Source organism: Sphaerodactylus townsendi, linkage group LG03 (genome assembly GCF_021028975.2).
Source record: "Sphaerodactylus townsendi isolate TG3544 linkage group LG03, MPM_Stown_v2.3, whole genome shotgun sequence".
NCBI lineage: Eukaryota > Metazoa > Chordata > Lepidosauria > Squamata > Sphaerodactylidae > Sphaerodactylus > Sphaerodactylus townsendi.
The window spans coordinates 101,234,260-101,253,396 of record NC_059427.1 but is presented as its reverse complement, the minus strand read 5'-3'; the positions used below and the strand labels follow the sequence as shown (position 1 = coordinate 101,253,396).

At 40.3% G+C, this 19,137-nt stretch overlaps 1 protein-coding gene across 1 annotated transcript in view; it reads right to left on the bottom strand.

The window, feature by feature from the left end:
* The window catches only part of SLIT3 (slit guidance ligand 3), a 585,281-nt gene that overhangs the window by 535,332 nt on the left and 30,812 nt on the right, over positions 1 to 19,137 (bottom strand). The window contains exons 2-4 of the mRNA XM_048487936.1: positions 18,670 to 18,741; positions 17,014 to 17,085; positions 5,483 to 5,554 (exon numbers count right to left, since the gene is read on the bottom strand). Of these exons, the coding sequence (XP_048343893.1) occupies positions 5,483 to 5,554; positions 17,014 to 17,085; positions 18,670 to 18,741 (216 nt within the window). The remainder of the gene's footprint in view (positions 1 to 5,482; positions 5,555 to 17,013; positions 17,086 to 18,669; positions 18,742 to 19,137) is intronic.

The following is a 19,137-nucleotide window of genomic DNA, read 5'->3' as shown; positions in this document are numbered from 1 at the left end:
AGGTTAAACTGATGGTCAACAAAAATGGATTTTCTGTGCCATTACAAGACTTGCATTGCGGCATGGGAGAGATGAATGCCCACCTCATATAAACCAACGGTCTAAGGATCTTACGGCTTTATCAATATTTGAACACATGACATCTAGACAACAACTGCATATAGACCTCTGCCTTTCCCCTTGCTTTCACTGAGGCCCCTTCCGCACACGCAAGATAATGCATTTTCAAACCACTTTCACAACTGTTTGCAAGTGGATTTTGCCATTCTGCACAGCTTCAAAGAGCACTGAAAGCAGTTTGAAAGTGCATTATTCTGCTTGTGTGGAATGAGCCTGAGAGAATCAAGTGTTGGAACTCTGTGGTTGCCTAGCAACAGCCACTGTGGAATCCACTGCTTAAAGCTACATGAACTCTGTTTATCATGTTTGGGTTTTTTAAACCATCCAATGTATTTTTTTTAAAAAGATTCCATGTTTTCCTGCAAACATGGCCCCTTTTCAAGTTCATAGGAGACCTGTCTTGCCCATTCACAGCTCCAATAACTGGATTTAAATATCCAAAGTTCTGTCCAACTTTTCTATTAGAATTTAAGAATTCAGATGAAGCTAGGCTTAGGCAGAAACACAATGAGCTGTTTCAGACCATCTACGGAGGTCTTGAATGAGTTAAGATATGATCTAGAGCTAATCCATATTTTTGTAAGTTTTCATTTTTTATGTCAAACTATGCATGTTTTGTGAAAGAGAACCTTTCATCAAACAGCTAAACTACACAAAACCAACGTCAAGTTCCAGACACTAATCACAGTTTAGAGCCAGACAAGACATAATGCTGAGTTCCATAATGAATGTTTGAAAATGCTTTTTTTAAAAAAAAAATCAGTCATGAGTGTATGGGCTCCTGATTGAGGTCAGGATTGTGACATGGGGGTTGGGGTTAATACTTCCTCCAATGCTGTTTTTCCCAACCACGAACAGTTCCTCAGAGCTGATATTTGCCCTACTGAGGAAAACATCCAGGAAATGCTACTTGCTGTGTTCCAATTCTTGAAGCATATTTTCTCTCAGCAAAGATAAATTTTTCTCAGTGAAAGATCCAGAACCTAATCAGACATAGCAACGTATGGGTCTAGCTCCTTTCACCACTGTTCTCCATACTTATACCTTGGACCCTGGCTTGAGGAGCCTGGGAAAGAACAGAAAAGCTCACTCACCTGGGAAAGAATGAAAAAGGCACCAGACTTTCAAGGTGGGGGGGGGGGCGATGGTTGAGAGAGATCTGAGAGAACTCAGCTAGCAGGCTTCATGGGCAGGAGCAGGGAAACAAAATAAACCTTTTGGAGGGCCATAAAATTGAACCCCCAGAAGGAAAGTTCACCAAGCCTGAATGCTATTACCAGGAGGGCCTCCTGGAGCCACCTTGAAAGTCTGGTGCCTCTGTCTTCAAAAATGTGCAGCCTGCTTACACACTCAGAAATTCCCCATTGGCTACAATGGAGCGAAGGCGCTGCAGAGCAGAGAATCTGGGCAAATTTCTGGGCGGCTCATCAGGGGTGCATTTTTACAGCTATTGGCATCAAACTTTCAGAGTCTCATCCGGAGACTGTCCTGATGATACCCCCTGAGTTTGGTGATGTTTGGTTCAGGGGGGCCAAAGTTATGGACCCTCAAAAGGGTACCAAAATCTCCTGTTAGCTCCCATTGGAAACAATGAGGGGTTGGGGGCACCCCTTTTGGGGGTCCATAACCTTGGACCCTCTGAAACAAACCTCACCAAACTCAGGGGGTATCAACAGGACAGTCTCCGAATGAGACCCTGAAATTTCAGTGCCACTAGCTTTAAAAATGCACCCCCTGCAGGCCGAAACCCAAAACCACCAATAAATACCCCCAAAAATCAGACGGACCCGAATTTTTCTGGTATACCCAAACATTCAGGTGTGTCCGGATATGTTATTTGTCTTATTCAGGCATACAGATAATTTGAATTTTACCGGATTTCTAGGGTGTTGGCCAAGCCCAGTGGCCACACTACCAGATTTGCCCTCCCCGGTTGGAATGCAGCACCAGACATTGTGGCAATTTCTCGATGTCCTTGCTAGAGGCAAGCCAGGGGTGTTGTCAGGGATGAGCAGATATTAGTCCACTTCTTCCAGGCCATTTTCTGCCTTACTCCAACAGCCAAAGTCTCAGACTTAAGCCACCCAAAATGTGGTGTAAGTCTATTGAGCCCCATGGAAGCTTCTCAGCAGGAGGGAAGTTTTTTCACTTTGCAAGCCTTCCCACATAAGTAGGAAGCCTCTATGGAAGTGGTGGAACTGTGGCAAACCACCTGGCCCCTTGGATGGGGCTGATTGACGCAGTTGGCTTGATGCCACTTTACTACCTTTTGGAATGCCCCTGCCCAAACCCTCTAGACTTCCTGCTGCTGCTGGAGCCAAACCAATGCCAGTGCATGATAAATTCCATACAGAAATCCTGCCACCATGTACAGTAAATAGATATAAGCAGTGCTGGCTGACACCCTGAACACAGTCACTTCCAATGAAGTGGTAATTTATTTTATTTTTTTATATATATTAAATTTTTAAACCGCCCACCCCTGAAGGGCTCCGGGCGGTGTACACCAGGCCAAATAATATTACACGCAGTGGCTGAAAACATCATTACACATCATAAAATAACTTAAATTAAGCTAAAAACAGTTTACAAAGTTCATAAAACCTAGCAGCATCAGAATAGTAAAACAGTACAACAAATTATAAAAGTATGGCAGGGGCCAGGGCTGTAAAAGCGGCTGGCCTGGGTAGAGGCCAGCCACATCATGGAGGGGCCAGGGACCACCAGTAAATTGGCCTCTGCTGACCGCAGAGGCCTACCTGGGACATATGGGGAGAGACGTTCACGAAGGTGTGAGGGTCCCAAGCCGCGAAGGGCCTTAAAGGTTAACACCAACACCTTGAAGATGACCCGGAATTCCACTGGGAGCCAGTGTAGGCGGCACAATATGGGGGCGATATGCTTTTGAAAAGAGCCACCCACCAAAAGCCGTGCCGTCGCATTCTGGACCAGTTTCAATTTCTGGATCAGCCGCAAGGGGAGGCCCACGTAGAGCGAGTTACAATAGTCTAGCCTGGAGGTGACCGTTGCATGGATCACAGTGGCTAGGTCAGCCTGGGAGAGATAGGGGCTCGGTCGCCAGGTCTGGCGAAGATGGAAAAAAGCAGTCTGGGTAACATGAGCCATCTGGCTCTTCTCTTTCTATGGAGTCCAGGCGGACCCCCAGGCTGACTCTGCTGACCACCAGTTCCTTTATTCCTTCTTCCATAATGCAAAAAGAAACTTGTACGTTCGTGTTGGAGTCTGCCTCGGAAGTGAAGACAACTCATTACAGCTGTATTGGAGTCTATGAGAATCTGCAGAGATTGAAGGCTCAAATGCAAGTCATAGTTCTCTGAATATATATGAAGTATGTTATTAATTAATCGGAAACTCTAATACATTGACTTTGTGTTGATCACCCGGCTTACCAGAACATCCTAACTAGCCAAGTAATTTCTTCCTTACATACATGGTGATCTGATAATTTGAATGCTTATTTTAAAAAGCACTTCCTCACAGTGGTACAAGTGAAAGTGATTTGGCTACAACTACCTAAATTCAGGCATTTTTTAGAATCAAGAAGATAAATCTGTGATCTCCACAGAGAGATTTCCATAAAATAATTGATCATGCTTCCTGGAGGCTTGGAATTTAAATAGCGTCCTTGGGAAGACATTGCAAGAATGCTCTGGATATGCCCGGAAAGTTTCTGCCCCCTTCTCTCTATTTGCTTTGTCATTCCCCTTTGACCTGTTTTGCTTTCCCCTTTAATATGGGAGGGGGGGGGATATTGTTCTATAAGTAATGCATCACAAAACTGCAATGGACTGACCCCAAAAGAAAAAGCAAACATGAAACACATGAACTCAAGACTCCTCCTCCTGGCAGGCAAGGCTAAAATAATGTATGCATCAAACTCATTTAACTGAATGCTTCACATTCCATTCTAAGGTTGATTCTCCTGTATATTCCCTACCAGTAATGTCAAACAGATGTCACAAAGGAACATGTAAATAATTATAGAAGTTGCAGGCATATTCTGTAATTGAAGGGTACTACAGTTTGTGACTTTCCTTTTAACTTTTGACTTTCTGGGAACTATCCAATTATCAAAACTCTGAGCAGTGTTGCTTTAGATTGTTTTATTTACACAGTCAAAGGATACAACCCTTTCACCTGCATGGTTCCGTACTTTTTTTGACATATATCAATACCATGGTTGTATTCAGCTTCACGTGAAAAGCTGAATGCCTTAATTTAAGAGCCATGGAAAGGACACATTATGGAACATCCATGATGATTGCATTTCTGCTGAATTCCACAAAACGTTTTTCACCAGAGGCGGGACCATAATTGAACTCTTGACTCCTCATTCTTGTGCAGCCAAAATATTAGCTTACAAAACTAAGTGTGCATTGTTTGCAAATATGAAATCACCTACTTGTTGAAATGTTCAACAGTCGTAGAATACTTCTTTCCCTTAAACATCTCTGCTACTGACTAAGAATTCAGCAGGAAACAGAAAGGGGGATCCAGGCATCCAGTAAAGTAACCTTGGCTTCCAGATTGAAAATATTTTTAATGTCATTTCTTTCGGTGTACTGTCTGACTACAAAAGAACACTAAGAGTAAAACCTGTGAATGTGTCCTACAGAACTATTTCTAAGAATTGACAATTTTGAAAATGAGAGAAAACGTTTGTACGATGCATACAAAATGAGTGAATTCTTGTGGTATGCTGAAGTTGTAAAGGGATTAACTGTGCAATCCTGTGCTCATTTTTTCCCAGTCTAAATTCATTTATTTTAGTCGGCTTAGACTGCAGCAACTCTGCAAAAAATTATGAAGTAGATGTTCTTATACAAACATAAACCACAGTCATCCTATCTGTACATTACATGGATACGAAGACATTGTTCAATGGCACAACCAAGCTAACGTTAAGTTCAAGTTCACAGGGAACAGTTACTAAAAGATCCATGAGGAAAAAGCAAAACATCCTAACTTTTCTTCAGGCATCAAGAGACAAAAGAAACTTATTATTTGAACTATTATTCACACTACTTGGATTTTGTTCAAAGCAGCCATCACAGTTCAACTACACCAAACTTAGTGCCTTGACAGACACCAATTCAAATTCCTCCTGTATGAAACACATCAAATTATAAGCTCTTTGTTCAGTTTCTCAATAAATCTACACAAGATAACAAGAAAAACATTTTTCAGACTTGTTGCTCAGCACATAGCTAGTACAATAAACCAAAACACAGCTTAAACTCCACTTGAGCAAAGCATCATACCCAAACCTCACAGTCGAAATTACTGACTTCAGAACCAAACAAAGCACATATGCTATGCCAAAAATAAAAACTATACTTACAGTCTGGTTAGCTTCAGTGTGTTCTGGAAAAGGAGCTCTGGAAGAACTTGAAGTTTATTTCTGTTTAGACGCCTAAATAAAGAAAAGTGAAAGTTAACAAAGATTCTTTGTAAAACTTTTGCTGAAGTCAAATATTGGTGGTTCAAAAGATCTGGAACATAAAGTACTCATACAGCTTTTTAACCTACAGTACATTTTTTTAAAGAAAAGGGGCTGCAACAATCCTAGAATTCATTTATTAAAAATAGCATAACACACAAGAACTAATGATGTCTTACTTTTTGTTTAATTTGACATGTTTCTCTCCCTCTATCTCTTTCACACACATACAGACAGGGACACACAGAGATTGAAAAAGAGAAAATTTACATCAGGGTGTTTTGTTTTTCATTAGTTCTTTTAGGAATGTTATGTAGTTCTGAATCCCATCCAAATTTTAAGGGGATGAAATGCATGATAGGAATATCCACCAATATAAAAGCTAAACAAACCATAAAAAACAAACCATAACCATAAAAAACAAACATATAAAAGCTAAACAAACCATGTTTTTCTTGTTATCTGGCTATACCAGTAACTAGTATGATAAGTGCAAAGTGTTATCTATCTTTAATACATTTGTGCACACGTATTTGCAAGAAGATCACAAAGACACATATTTGCAAGATCAAAGACATCAGACTCGAGAATCTCCAGCAAGCACACAAAGCATATTCGGTACAATCCTCACATGGAGTCCTCAAATTAGGGGCCAGGCGCGTGGCCAGGGATGCCCAGTCCAAAGTCTGGCAGGCAGAGGGCAGCCAACCGAGGGCTGCTCCCATGCTTCTCTCCCCGTCGGTGGCACCGTCGGGGGTTGCTTGGGTGCAGGAATCGGTTTTTCCAAAGCGCCCTCCTGGCAGCCGGCTCTTCTACACTTTGGTGCCCAAGGAAGGCAGCTCGGACTTCTGGGTCTGCTCGCTGAGGGTGGAAGCACACAGGCTGAGCAGCTGGAGGCACTGGGCGCGGAAGAGGCCCTCAAAGAAGGTGTAGACTGGTGACCCCTGTGAAAGGGTGGTTCGACCCCCAGGTTGAGAACCGCTGTAACAAAGAATGGTGCAGTCCATTGGGTCACATGGGCTTGTCTGACAGCCATTGGAGGAGGTTGCCAGACTTGCTGGGTATGGCGCCAGAAAACTCTGTGAGACAGCAAACCCAGCCACCACACATTTATACCCCCTCAGGATTGGGCTGTTAGTCAAATTTAAAATAAACTGACCCTTCAAAATACATTTTCCAGGTGGATCATTTTCAGACGCTTGTCCTAGATGTTCAGAAGGAGTGTGACCTCATACCCTAGGTGCTGTGAAGCCTTGGCTCACAGGGGTATGCAGAACTATGGAGAAACATCTGGCTCCCCATTGCAGGCCAGCTTTAGCAAGAATATGAGGAAGCATAACCATTTCTTATCCAGGTAGTGTTTAATAGATATTTGGCCCATACTGGTGCCAAACATTAAGTAATGAGTGGAGTGAATCTAAAAGTGCCATTTGCAGGAACATCTTCAAATCTACACTGTGCACACATACAAAACTGAAAGCGCATTCAGAGCTTGTTAAAGCCCATCTTTGACACTTAGCTTTCATCTTCCATGTTTGCCTAAATTCATAATGTCAGTGATTGTAGAACAAATATTTCCTTGGTCCCTATTTACGTTTGAACTTGTTATTGTTACAGTTAATGTCACCAACAATTGCCTGTGAAAGTGATGTCAGTTTATTTACTTGAATGGTAATTCCTTAAAATTGATCTGTTTTGCATAAGAGTACTATTGCTCTTGTAGCACAAGAAGCAAAGCAGTTGATACTCATTGAACGTCCTCCCTGGATGAACTAAATTGTTGCACAGGCAAGATTAGCTGCACAACGGTTCATACCACAGTGCTCCTTCAAGTGAAGGATTCCCCTCCCCCCCCCCCACACACACATAACCTCAGCTGAGCTAACTGAGGATACTAACTAATAGCACAGGTCCCACACTAATACCAGGATCCTAGGATGGGAACATACGTGTCTGCTTTTTGCGTCTAGCACTAGACAATCTGGCTTTTGAAATTATTGCCCCAGGAATGTTAAATTAATTTACACCCAATTTGCACTATGAATCATTCTCAATAACTTAAATTACTGGACTAATTTCTCCTTAATGACTGAAGTTTGGCAAGAATGGGATAAGTGCAAATATATTTGTTACATCTCAGGATGCCTAGTATGTCAGGGTACAGTCTTCTCCCACAAGGATGCAATGTCAGCATATACAAATGTCTGGGTTCATCAAACTAATAAGAAAGTTTACAGTGCTTGGAAACAAATCAACTGAGACTATCAGCTTGAGGCAAAGGAGTCACAACTTCTTTATACACTTTACCCACAAGAAGCCATTAAAGTATGAAAACAATAAATGCTTCATACATTACTCAAACAATGTCACATATTCAAAACATATTCTATTTTCTACCTATTTTTGTTGCTGGAAACATATAAATCCTTGACATTCAGGTCAGCTGCATTTAGCTACTGAATGCAGAACTTTTCACAACAGAAAAACATTACAAACTGAGGAATATTTTTTTACCTTAGCATCTTCTTCATGTTTATAGTGTAAGCTGTGGTGCCCTCTATTCCCCAATTTACGTAATATGTACACCAAAAGTTCCATTTGTCTTTGGCACCCTGTTACCCTGATACACCATCTACCCAGATATACAGACAGAATCAGACTTCAGTATATATTCAAAAAAATCATAGCACAAAGTAACACAAATTCTAATCAATTATTTTAAAAGATTTTAGTTTCAGTGTTACTGAACTGGATGGCCCAGGCAAAACCAATCTTGTCTGATCTCAATACCTAACACTGGTCAACCAAAGAAATACAGGCTGTGTTCATCTCTTGCCTTGAAAACTCCATAGGGCCGTGATGGCAAACTTTTTCGAGACCAAGAGCCCAAATTGCTACCCAAAACCCACTTATTTATCGCAAAGTGCCAGCATGGCAATTTAACCTGAATATTGAGGTGCACCCGCCACTCTGCCCTGTGCTGCTCCAGTGCCTCCACCCCACCCCTCTGCCTCTGCCCCACCTGCTCTAGCAGGGGTCAGCCTGCTCTAGGCTCCAGCAAGTCCCGCACGCACCGCTCTGTGCCTCTCTAGCATCTCCATCTCCTCTGTCCACTCAGGCATCAGCCACCCGGAGCACAGGCACCAGGCCCGCCAGCCCTCTCTGCACGCCACGGGGAATTGTGCCCAGTGGCCCAGGCCAACCTAGATGTGTGTGTGTGGGGGGGGTGGAACTCTGGCATGCGTGCCCACAGAGAAGGCTCTGAGTGCCACCTCTGGCACTCGTGCCATAGGTTCGCCATCACTGCTATAGGGTCACCACAAGTTGGCTGTGAATTGAGGGCTCTTTCCACCACCAAGATTGAGTGACACATTGAAAGTTGGGTCATATGTTCAGAGAAGGGGCAAAAGAACAAGCACAAGTGACAGGTGTTTCTCTAGGCTTTTCTATCACTATACACATTAATTATTCCCCTATCAATTTCATTTCTGAAATGTTGATATTACTAATATGCTCAAACAATATTGTTCAGGGACAATACTGCTAGGCACACAAATGTCCTGTGCTATTGCACGGCCAACAGTAAGTATTTATTTATTTACCAGCATCACTTCATTTATAGCCACCTTTCTTGATAAGGTGAATTACAAAGCATATTTTTTAAAAAATCAAACAGCATAAGACATCCAACAAACAATGCTGTAGGACTAGGATTACAGAACTTGGAAACAATCTGAACAAACCAACACTGTCTAAGGCAGGGTTGACCACACAGGCACTAACCCACATAGAAACAGGCACTGTCTCTGACATCTGAATGCAGACACTGTATTTTAAAATTCTATTTCAAGGTTAAACTATAGATTCACAACTGATTTCTTTTTCTTGGGCGTACTGAAAAGTGGGTAAGCAAAATATTCAGCCAACATTAGCCTTCACCTGATCAGGAAATCAATTCTTGAGTGAAGATTTCTTTAGAAATTGAAGTATTGTATAGAACCCCACCCAGTATCATTTCTGTTCCAATACAAAATACAGAAACAACCATGACAGGTAGTGATTATTATCATTACCACTGGAAGGAGGGGAGTGGTCCTATCATGCAAACAGAGCAAAAAATATGCCTGGGGAATACACTACACTGGAAATTTATATTAAACTCCCTTGAACAGATGCTGTAGGGCAATTCATACAGCCATAGTTTGTATACATTGGCACTGATTGCATTATCAAAGTTAATGAGAAGAAGAAGAGTTTGGATTTATATCCTCCCTTTCTCTCCTGCAGGAGATTCAAAGGGGCTTACAATCTCCTTGCCCTTCCCCCCTCACAACAAACACCCTGTGAGGTGGGTGGGGCTGAGAGAGCTCCGAAAAGCTGTGACTAGCCCAAGGTCACCCAGCTGGCGTGTGTGGGAGTGTACAGGCTAATCTGAATTCCCCAGATAAGCCTCCATAGCTCAAGCGGCAGAGCTAAGGGTCTTTTATGATATGTGGAAGAAAAGTAACCATGTCCAAACACTTATTGGTAAGCATCAACCTATTCACTTACTTTTTATAATGCATAAATTGCTTTTTGATATTTTCAAAAGCTTAAGATGGCGAGCTAAGCAGTTCAGTTGTATGGGTGACCATGGTTCCAAGTGGAGGGTCTTTCACCTGATATAACTACTACAAAGGCCGATCAGATGTTGGAGTAAATGGATAATTATTACCAAAAATAGCCACAACAGAACAGTTTCCTGCTATCTCTTCAGACTTTCTAATGGATTTTTATGTTGCTGGAGCATCCACATTTTCTAAGTCCAATTCTGTACCATTGGCTCCTGATGGCAAGAGGCAGGGAAACAAACAGTATCATGGTGTTACAGAATGAAGAGGGCTTACAGTAGTCTAGTTTGGCCTTCAGGTATTACATTCATATGAGTTCTGCAGCTCTTTCATGCCAAGGTAAAGGACCACCTCTTCAATATTCATGCCTGTTAAGTTTAAGAAAACCTCTTGCTGAGATGCCAAACTCAAAAAGTTCATTTCCACAAACAGGAAATTAGAATACTCCAATTATGCACTACAGTAATATTACTTCATTTCTCTAAGTTTACTGACTTCCTGCTGTATCCTGCTCCTGCTCCCCATGTTATCAGACCGCTAAGTCAGAAATGGCAGCAAACAAACTGGATTGTGTATGCACCAGTGCATAAATCTCCTTGAGCACAAATATTTATATTATACATGTCACAGAACTAATATCAGTTTAAATATACAGGACCATATTAAACGTATTGCTTCAACAGAGCTACTTCTGTGCTGTCCCCCAAAGCACTATTTCTTCATTCACTGTTCTAATCCTTGCTTTGGAAGCTATGGAATTGTAGCTTTAAACCTTCTGGTCTGTTTAAACATGACCCTTGCTTGTTGTTCCGGGAGTTCTTATGGGTCAGTGACCTACTATGCAAATGTTTTTGATGAAATCAGGATGGCTTATTATTCTATTAGTTAAAATAAGCTTCTGTGATTTTCAGGCCTGTTCAGATGCACCCATGCAGACCAAAATAATTTTTCAGAATATGCACTTTGTAGTCTTCTTAGCTGCCCTTTTCCTGAGTTTGGCTTCCTCCTGTGAAGACCTGTTGACAGAGCCACTAATGGCTTCCTTTGCATAAGAGGCGCCAACTTTTTAAGTGTTAGGAAGCAGCAAAGTCCACTCTCATCAATGAAGAGAAAGATCAAAACAGTTCCACAGCACAAAGTAGTTTATAGTTATTGCTTACTGAGGACAGGCATGCTATGATATGAATGGAACTAGTATTGCTGTTCTGTCAATCATATCAGCATAACAATAATTGCCTAAAGAGTACATTTCAATTCAAAAATTACATAGAGAGTTACAAAAATGGTAAACAGTTACAAGTCTCATTTGATCCATAGCACAGAGTGGTATGGATTCTCTGTCATGCACACAGTCTAACTGTTCATATTAATAAACCACTGCTCAAAGTTAAAGACAGCAGCTGTTGATATTGGCTGGGAAGACCTCATTAGTAACAGATTCAATTTTTAAAGCTAAATAATGGGTCCCAATAATGGTTTTTCCTTTTGCTCCTCTGACTTTGACTTGTAGTTTTCTGAGAACAAAAAGTTTTCTTTTTTATACTCAAATGTTGCTCACCATGAAATAAGTCATTAAACAAGTTTGGAGCATAAATTAAAGATGCTAGTGCAATTCAGGTTCACAACTGTACCTACTAACTTGGCATCAGATATGCAATTTTAAGAAAATGTATGTGCTATTACAAAAATGTTCCCACAGAGGAAGAGGAGATACCGTAACTAGTGTTTAGTCCATCCAGTAGGATACAAACATTTTTAGGCCACTATACTACAGTTTCTCCAACTGAAGTTATTCTTGGTAAGCATTGTCCATTAGGACACTTAAACCCTAGAAGGGTTATTTTCAAGCAGAAACCAACATGATCTAAATGGAAATTAACATGAAACAGCTGAACTAACATTTATTTACTCCAATTCATCAATCTTGTTAGTGACTAAATGGGAAACTATTTGAAAAATAATTTCAGACATTCCTTCTGAACAAGGAAAATATACTTTGATGTAGTCCAAATCCATCTCCCTCCTTGTTTCAGAATCCCCTCCTTTTTTACAACAGAGGAGAAACACATAATAAAGGTACTGTCTATCTCAAGTACAGTAATAGTACATACTTCCTCGCAGCTAAAAACCCTTAACTTTAAAAAAAATCTATACAACTGTTCAAGACAACCAATAGCACTGACCTGACTTGCATAAATCAGATGTCTAACAATACACAGAACTAAGATTCAGCCTTGGGAATGGGAACTTACCTCTCTGTTCACTTCCAGTTTCTAGGGTTAGCTGGGAACTTTCCATCTGAGCATCACCTCAGGCCAAACTACATATCAAGTCTTTGCGCACAAAAAGAGAACTGGCTATTTTTGAACAGAAAACAGGGTGTGGGTGAGAAGAGCTAAACTCTCCTCCTACCACACTGCTGCTTTCCACAGCTTGAATTTGATTATCAATTGGATCAAGGATCACATATTTTCCCTTGTTCCCACCACTCTGCAGTCCATGCCAATCCCAGGGAAATTGATTCTGGAGATTGCAGGACCCATGGGAACTAACTACCGGTAATCGCTTCAGAAGGGGGAAGGAAACAAAGGCTATTTTACCTCTTTGATTAATGAAGTTCCTCAGTCCAACATCCCAACCCACATAGATACTAGACATTCAGAGTCTAACAATTCAGGAATAAACTTGGTTGGAGTTAGAGAATATTTTGGGAGGGCAAGAGAAAGATCAATTTCTTTCATCGTTTTCCACTATTGAATCACAAGATCCAACACTATTTCTGTCTCAGTCGAGCTTCAATATTAATTATAAGTTGGGCTGAAAAGCAGCACTGTAGGTGAGGGAGTGAGGGAGTAAGGTTTGTTTCTCTCACTTTTTTCTATATATTTGTTTTAAAACTGAGATTGCCCATGACTCGCAGTTTTCAGACTGAACAGGCCATCACTAGAGATACTCAGTTTTTTAAATTGAAGGGCCACATATTTTATGCATTTGTTCAGGTGAATTTATCACAGCTCAGCGTTAAATAGGCACTTGGAACATTTGTGACACAATAATCAGTAATGGACTCAAATTATGCCAGTGTGGTATAATGGTTAAAGTGCCAGACTAGGATCTGGGAAATCCAGATTCAGAACCCTATTCTGCCATGGAAACTTGTTAGATGACCTTGGTCACCCATATTCTCCCAGCCTATCCAACTTCACAGAATTGTTTCAGGAAAATAGAGAAATGGAAAATGACATTGTGGCTGCTTTGGGACCCCATTGGGAACAAAAGCTGGGCATAAATAAATTAAATTTTAAAGGAATTTTACTAAATAGTGGAATTTTCACTGGTCAGAAAAAGTGAAGGAGAGGAAAGGCTAACCTCACCATCAGCTGAAAAGGGAGGGGCCTGAAAACCTCCCATGTGACTGAATTACAGGGCAAACATTTGCTTGGCCAGAAGTGTAGAGGGGAAGAAAGGCCAGTCTCTTCATTAGCTTTGGAGGGGTCTGGAAAAAGCCAGTGCAACTGAGCTGCTGGTGATGGTGCACTTTCCTTTTTCATATTTTTTCTGGACTGACCAGGCTGGTAGAGTGGTGTGCAAACAATCGAAGAGGCTATTGTTGCTGTCATAACAGAGCCCTCCAAAACTTTCAGGGGTTTAGTTGCGATGACAGAGGTTGATCATAGGAAGATATCTCTGGTTAGCTGGCTCATCTTTTTTTTGAGAAGGGATTTCATTTTAAATTCAAAGTCTGCCAGTTTCAGGCATGGCCTTCTCTTTTTTTTAGGAAGTCATCTTCCTTTCAACTACATATGTTAACTCATTTTAGAGCAGCCAATACCACCACTGGCGTAACAGCAGTTTTCCTGTGGTGGAATCCTTTCCAGGGCTATATTTTATTTGCATTTAGTAATTCAACTACCTAAGTACCTTGCTGTCTATTAAACCAAATCAATGCATTATGGTTTAAGAACTTATGCGCATCCAAATGGTCAATCTAAGTTACAGTTCTTAGGAAGCGTAAATCTTCAAAGCAAAGTCACTTGAAAGATGTCAACAAGTGTGTTTTTGGCCTGAACACAATCTATGGACCTTTTCATATATTAAGAATTTATACACAGGAATCATAACATGCAATAAATTTGAAAAAAATGTTCATATTTCTAGTTTGTAGTTTTAGCTCTACTTTGATGTCCTGTCAAGTGAAATACCATTAAAACACATTCATTTGGCATTAAAGTTTCATGCCTTTTGAATAACCACAAATGAAGCAAGTATTATTTCCAGCAATATTTTATTGCATTATTAATGACTATTTGGCCACAGAAAATCTAGCTGTCATAATGCTACTTTATTAGCACAGACTAATAATATTTTTTCTGCTAATATAGGAGACAAAAATCCAACTGTAATTAAACATTTTCAACAAGGGTAAAAAGAAAATTGTGTGAATAAAATCCAGTTTTAAAATTTGGCCTAATTTTTAGAGTTCAATTCACTGCAGAATGCCTTAGTCAAACGAACTATAATTCAACCTAAGGCAGATTAAGTCACACTTTCCACAACTTAGAATACTTGAAGCGATTGGTAATTTTTGCTTGGAGCTCCTGAACACAACCAGTCCAGCCTTGGGCAACTGTGGTTAGCAAGTCAAACAAGTTACTTGCTGGCCATTTGGTACTATCAGCCCAATGCCATGTTGAATCCTGATTACCTTTTATCATTCATTACCTCTGAAACTTGTTAAATGCGGACTATTGATGATCAAAATCTAGTCCAAATTAACAAGGCAGTGTACAAGTGACTGGTTCCATTTTTCATGGGCCATGGTAGAACATTTGGTGACCAAACTTCATATTGGCCAAAGATGCTAATAGCTGTTTGAATGAAGTGCTAAGGAAGAGCAATGTCTGTGTGAGTACTGGCAGATTAGCACAGCACAAAGGGAAGGGAGTATTTGTCAAGAGTCTCAAAAAGTCATGTAAATAAGTTGACCCAGGAAAGCCTTCCTTGTCACCATATCAAGATGCAAAACATAATGCATAACAAATCTGATTTAAAAAACACAATCAGAGCCTTGTTTACATAGCTATGTGCCTGGTATTAAAGACAGATGTGAGGAACAATATCATTGGTCATTCATTGCAGAGCACAAGGTTTCTGTTCACCAGATGCATTCCAGTGTACTTTCATTGCATCAGTGTCTTTCTATTCATTACCAGAAAGGTAAGGCAGATGGAGGACATGCCACAAAGAGATGCTACTTTAAAACAAGATCCAAAAGAAGACTGATTAGTTCCCTCAGCGTGGGTGAGGACCACTACATAAGAACGAGCCTGCTAGATCAGACCAGAGTCCATCTAGTCCAGAACTCTGCTACTTGCAGTGGTCCACCAGATGCCTTTGGGAGCTCACATGCAGGATGTGAAAGCAGTGGCCTTCTACTGCTCCTGCTCCCGGGCACCTGGTCTGCTGAGGCATTTGCAATCTCTGATCAAGGAGGATCAAGATTGGTAGCCATAGATCAACTTCTCCTCCATAAATCTGTCCAAGCTTCTTTTAAAGCTATCTAAGTTAGTGGATATCACTACCTCCTGTGGCAGCATATTCCAAAGACCAATCACTACTAGGTCTTGACAATCAAGAAAGATATAATGAACATAAAATCTACTGCAAAATAAGCAGATAAAACCAGAAAGTTACAGAAGTATAAATGAACTAATTGGCAATTCTTCCTTTGCAAGTTAGCAGTCAAGCTCAACCTCTAAATCAGGGGTCTGCACCAATTGGCCATGCTGGCAGAGGCTGATGGGAATTGCAGTCCATGAACATCTGGAGAGCCGCAGGTTGCAGACCGCTGCTTCAAATGAACTGATCATTCTTTTTTATTGCATCTTATTTTAAACAGCATTTCTTAGTAACAGAACCCCTTTCCTCAGGCTGCCTTTCCATTATGAATACAAAAGTATGAACCTAATGGATGTACACTTGAATATATCTGATAACATGATATGATGCCTCATGAAACCTTATAATGGAATACATTTTGCTAGCCTATACCATGTCATACAATTCCTATTTTATTATTTTAACTCAGGAGTCATGACTCGAGATTCATGACAAATAAAACGCAGGATGTTGGTCCAAACCAAATCACTGTGGCAGAACAATATAGAAGGGGAAAAAAGAAGTTGGATCTTGAACAGCTGAAACAGCAATTGCTTCTCATATATGAAGGCTTCCAACCATAATTAAATTCCCAGTTGTACTCATCTACCCTGCCTGATTCTTTGGTTTCATCATCAGTATCTAGACCTGCTGATCTTTAATGTGCAAAGGGGTCTTGCATCCTGTTTTCCTGACATAATAAGCTAGGGAGATATTAAGTGACTAATAAAGACTTTTTCACACTTCATATTCAAAAAGTTGCCAGGATCAAACAAGAAAACAGCCTCATAGTACATTGTTGTTTACATGTGCTACTTCTTGGTAACATGTGGGCTCTCAACTTTCCAAAGAGATCTGAGCTTCCCTGCTTTTGACAAGGTTTCAGAACCATAAATAGAAAGAAACCATAGCTTGGGAATCAGTTATGGGTCAAGAGGTAATGGCTTTTAACACAGAACAGAAATCACAAAACTCTGTTGGGTCAGCACGTGAATACACATGACCTCTAGTTGAAACCCGCTTTTCAAAAACTTTTCTAAGACACAGCCAGCTGCCAAAAGTATTTGCCATCCTACCATGTCATCATACCCCCTTCTCACAATCTCTTTGAGACAGCTTCATTTTCAAACTCGGGAAACTGGTTTATTCCAAGAGAATACTTACAGTCGTTCAAGATGCTTTAGATCTTGAAATGCTCCACGTTCTATCACACTAACTTGATTTTCCTCCAAATGCCTATTTTTAAAAAAGACAGTTGGTTTAAAATATATATGCAACATTATTCAAATCAAGCATTAAAATATTGTTTTCCAAAAAGTTTATATCCTCATGCCCCCCCAAAATTACTACATCTGAAAATAATTTCTTTTTTCCATTTCTTTTTGCTTGCTCATCGATTCCATCAGGCCCTTATGTTTAACATAATAACGATAGACAAATTAGAAGAAGGAGAAAAGTTTCTTTTGTCCAAATGCACCTTTGCTGAAACAGGATAACAGGTTAGAGCATGGAATAATGATCATACCTCCTCACTTAACTGTATGCCAACACAGAAACAGTACTACATAATTAGAGGCAGAGGTATCAGCTTATTTATCTCAGTCTGCATTTGATTTGTTATGGTTGTTTCATACCCACAAGCTATCACTCGATGCAACAGCTTGCGTAGCAACCGTGCATGAATTAACTTGAACTAAGCCTGCAACTCCAAATGCATTTACTAAGAACTGTCAAGCTCAATGAAATTTGCTTGTTAGGAAAAGGGTTTAGAATAAGGCAGTTAGTAGGCATAGATGGTTAGTGTATATCTAATAATTTGCCAACCCATGTATTTCTACCATCACTTTAATAAATGAGAACAGTATCTCAAAATACTTTTGCTTTCTTCAGATCAGTTTCTTCAATGTAACGCCTTTTGCCTACAAGTGCACAGTGCTGTGCTGGAGTTCCAAGTTACTGATTTATTAAATAGCAACTGAAACGCAATGAGAGGATACAATATATCACTCAAAATTATGGAAGAAAGCATCCAATGTAATTTATTTATTGTAATAAAGGAGCTTACAATAAAGTGTAGTAGTAGAAATAATGTTAGAAATAATGCTAATGCTAATATAATAATAACAATAACAATAATAATAGCCTTTGATCTGAGCTCATGGTCAATGGCAGCCTGCTCAGTGGGGCTTTCCCACTGTAGCATTCTCTTGGGCGCCATCCCGAAAACACTTGAAACATCTTCGAATTGACGAAATTAACATTGGTCAAATTCAGAAGGCAGCCCTACTGGGATCCGCACATATACTATGCCGATACATTCTGGGTGAGGCTCGAATTTTAATGAAGGCCAACAGCTGTGAAATCTACAATAATAATAATGACCAGCTGCTGGTCAGAGAAGACAATAGTAACCTTGACAGACCAGTGCTCTGATTCAATGAGGCAGATTCTTGTGTTCATACCTACACACCAACTGCAGGAGAACAGCTGAAAAGCTGTTAGTGGTACATATGTACTTGTCCTAAGGGACTATGCAAACACCTTTACAGAAAAGCTGAGTGCTGAGGAAGGTCTTGAAGGGAGTGACATGGGCATCATAAAAAGTTTGGGGAGACAATTTACAGAAGATATGATCAAATAGTATTGGACCAATTTGAAAAATGTTCCTTTATATGCCTTATATAGATGAATAGGTATATATACCACATATGCCACACAGCTGAACATCTGCTGGAAGCATACAGGACATGGTAAAATGCTTTTGCCAAGGGCCGATATTTGAAACCAACAGAATAGTGTTATAGGGCAAATTATACTCACAGAACACGAAGATTCTTAAGCCCAGCAAAGTCCACCTTTGTAATCCTCGTAATGTTGTTTCTGTCTAAGTCTCTGCAAAGGAAAAAGCAAATTAATGTTTGACATAGCACTTGTCAGGCTTCTCAGCTCTTCAAGTAATAATTTAAGAGCATCACTTCTCTGTACAATAGAGAACAAGGCTTTTTTGGTTACAGGATTCAGAGAAGAAATTAAGTCAGGGCTAAATTTATTCCTGACAGCAAACTGTTTGACATTATTTATAACAATTGGTGTGTCAATCAGACAAGACTAATTGGATCTTGATTAATGAGACAAGCATGCTGGAGGCAGTACCACAACAAGAGCTACCCTGAACTTTCCTGTTTGTAGTAGCATAGTCAGCTCAGTCACTCTTTCCCATAACAATCATAAGTGGATTATTCTGGTCTTTTAAAATGAAGTTAACTACCTGTACACTCCTTGGAAAAT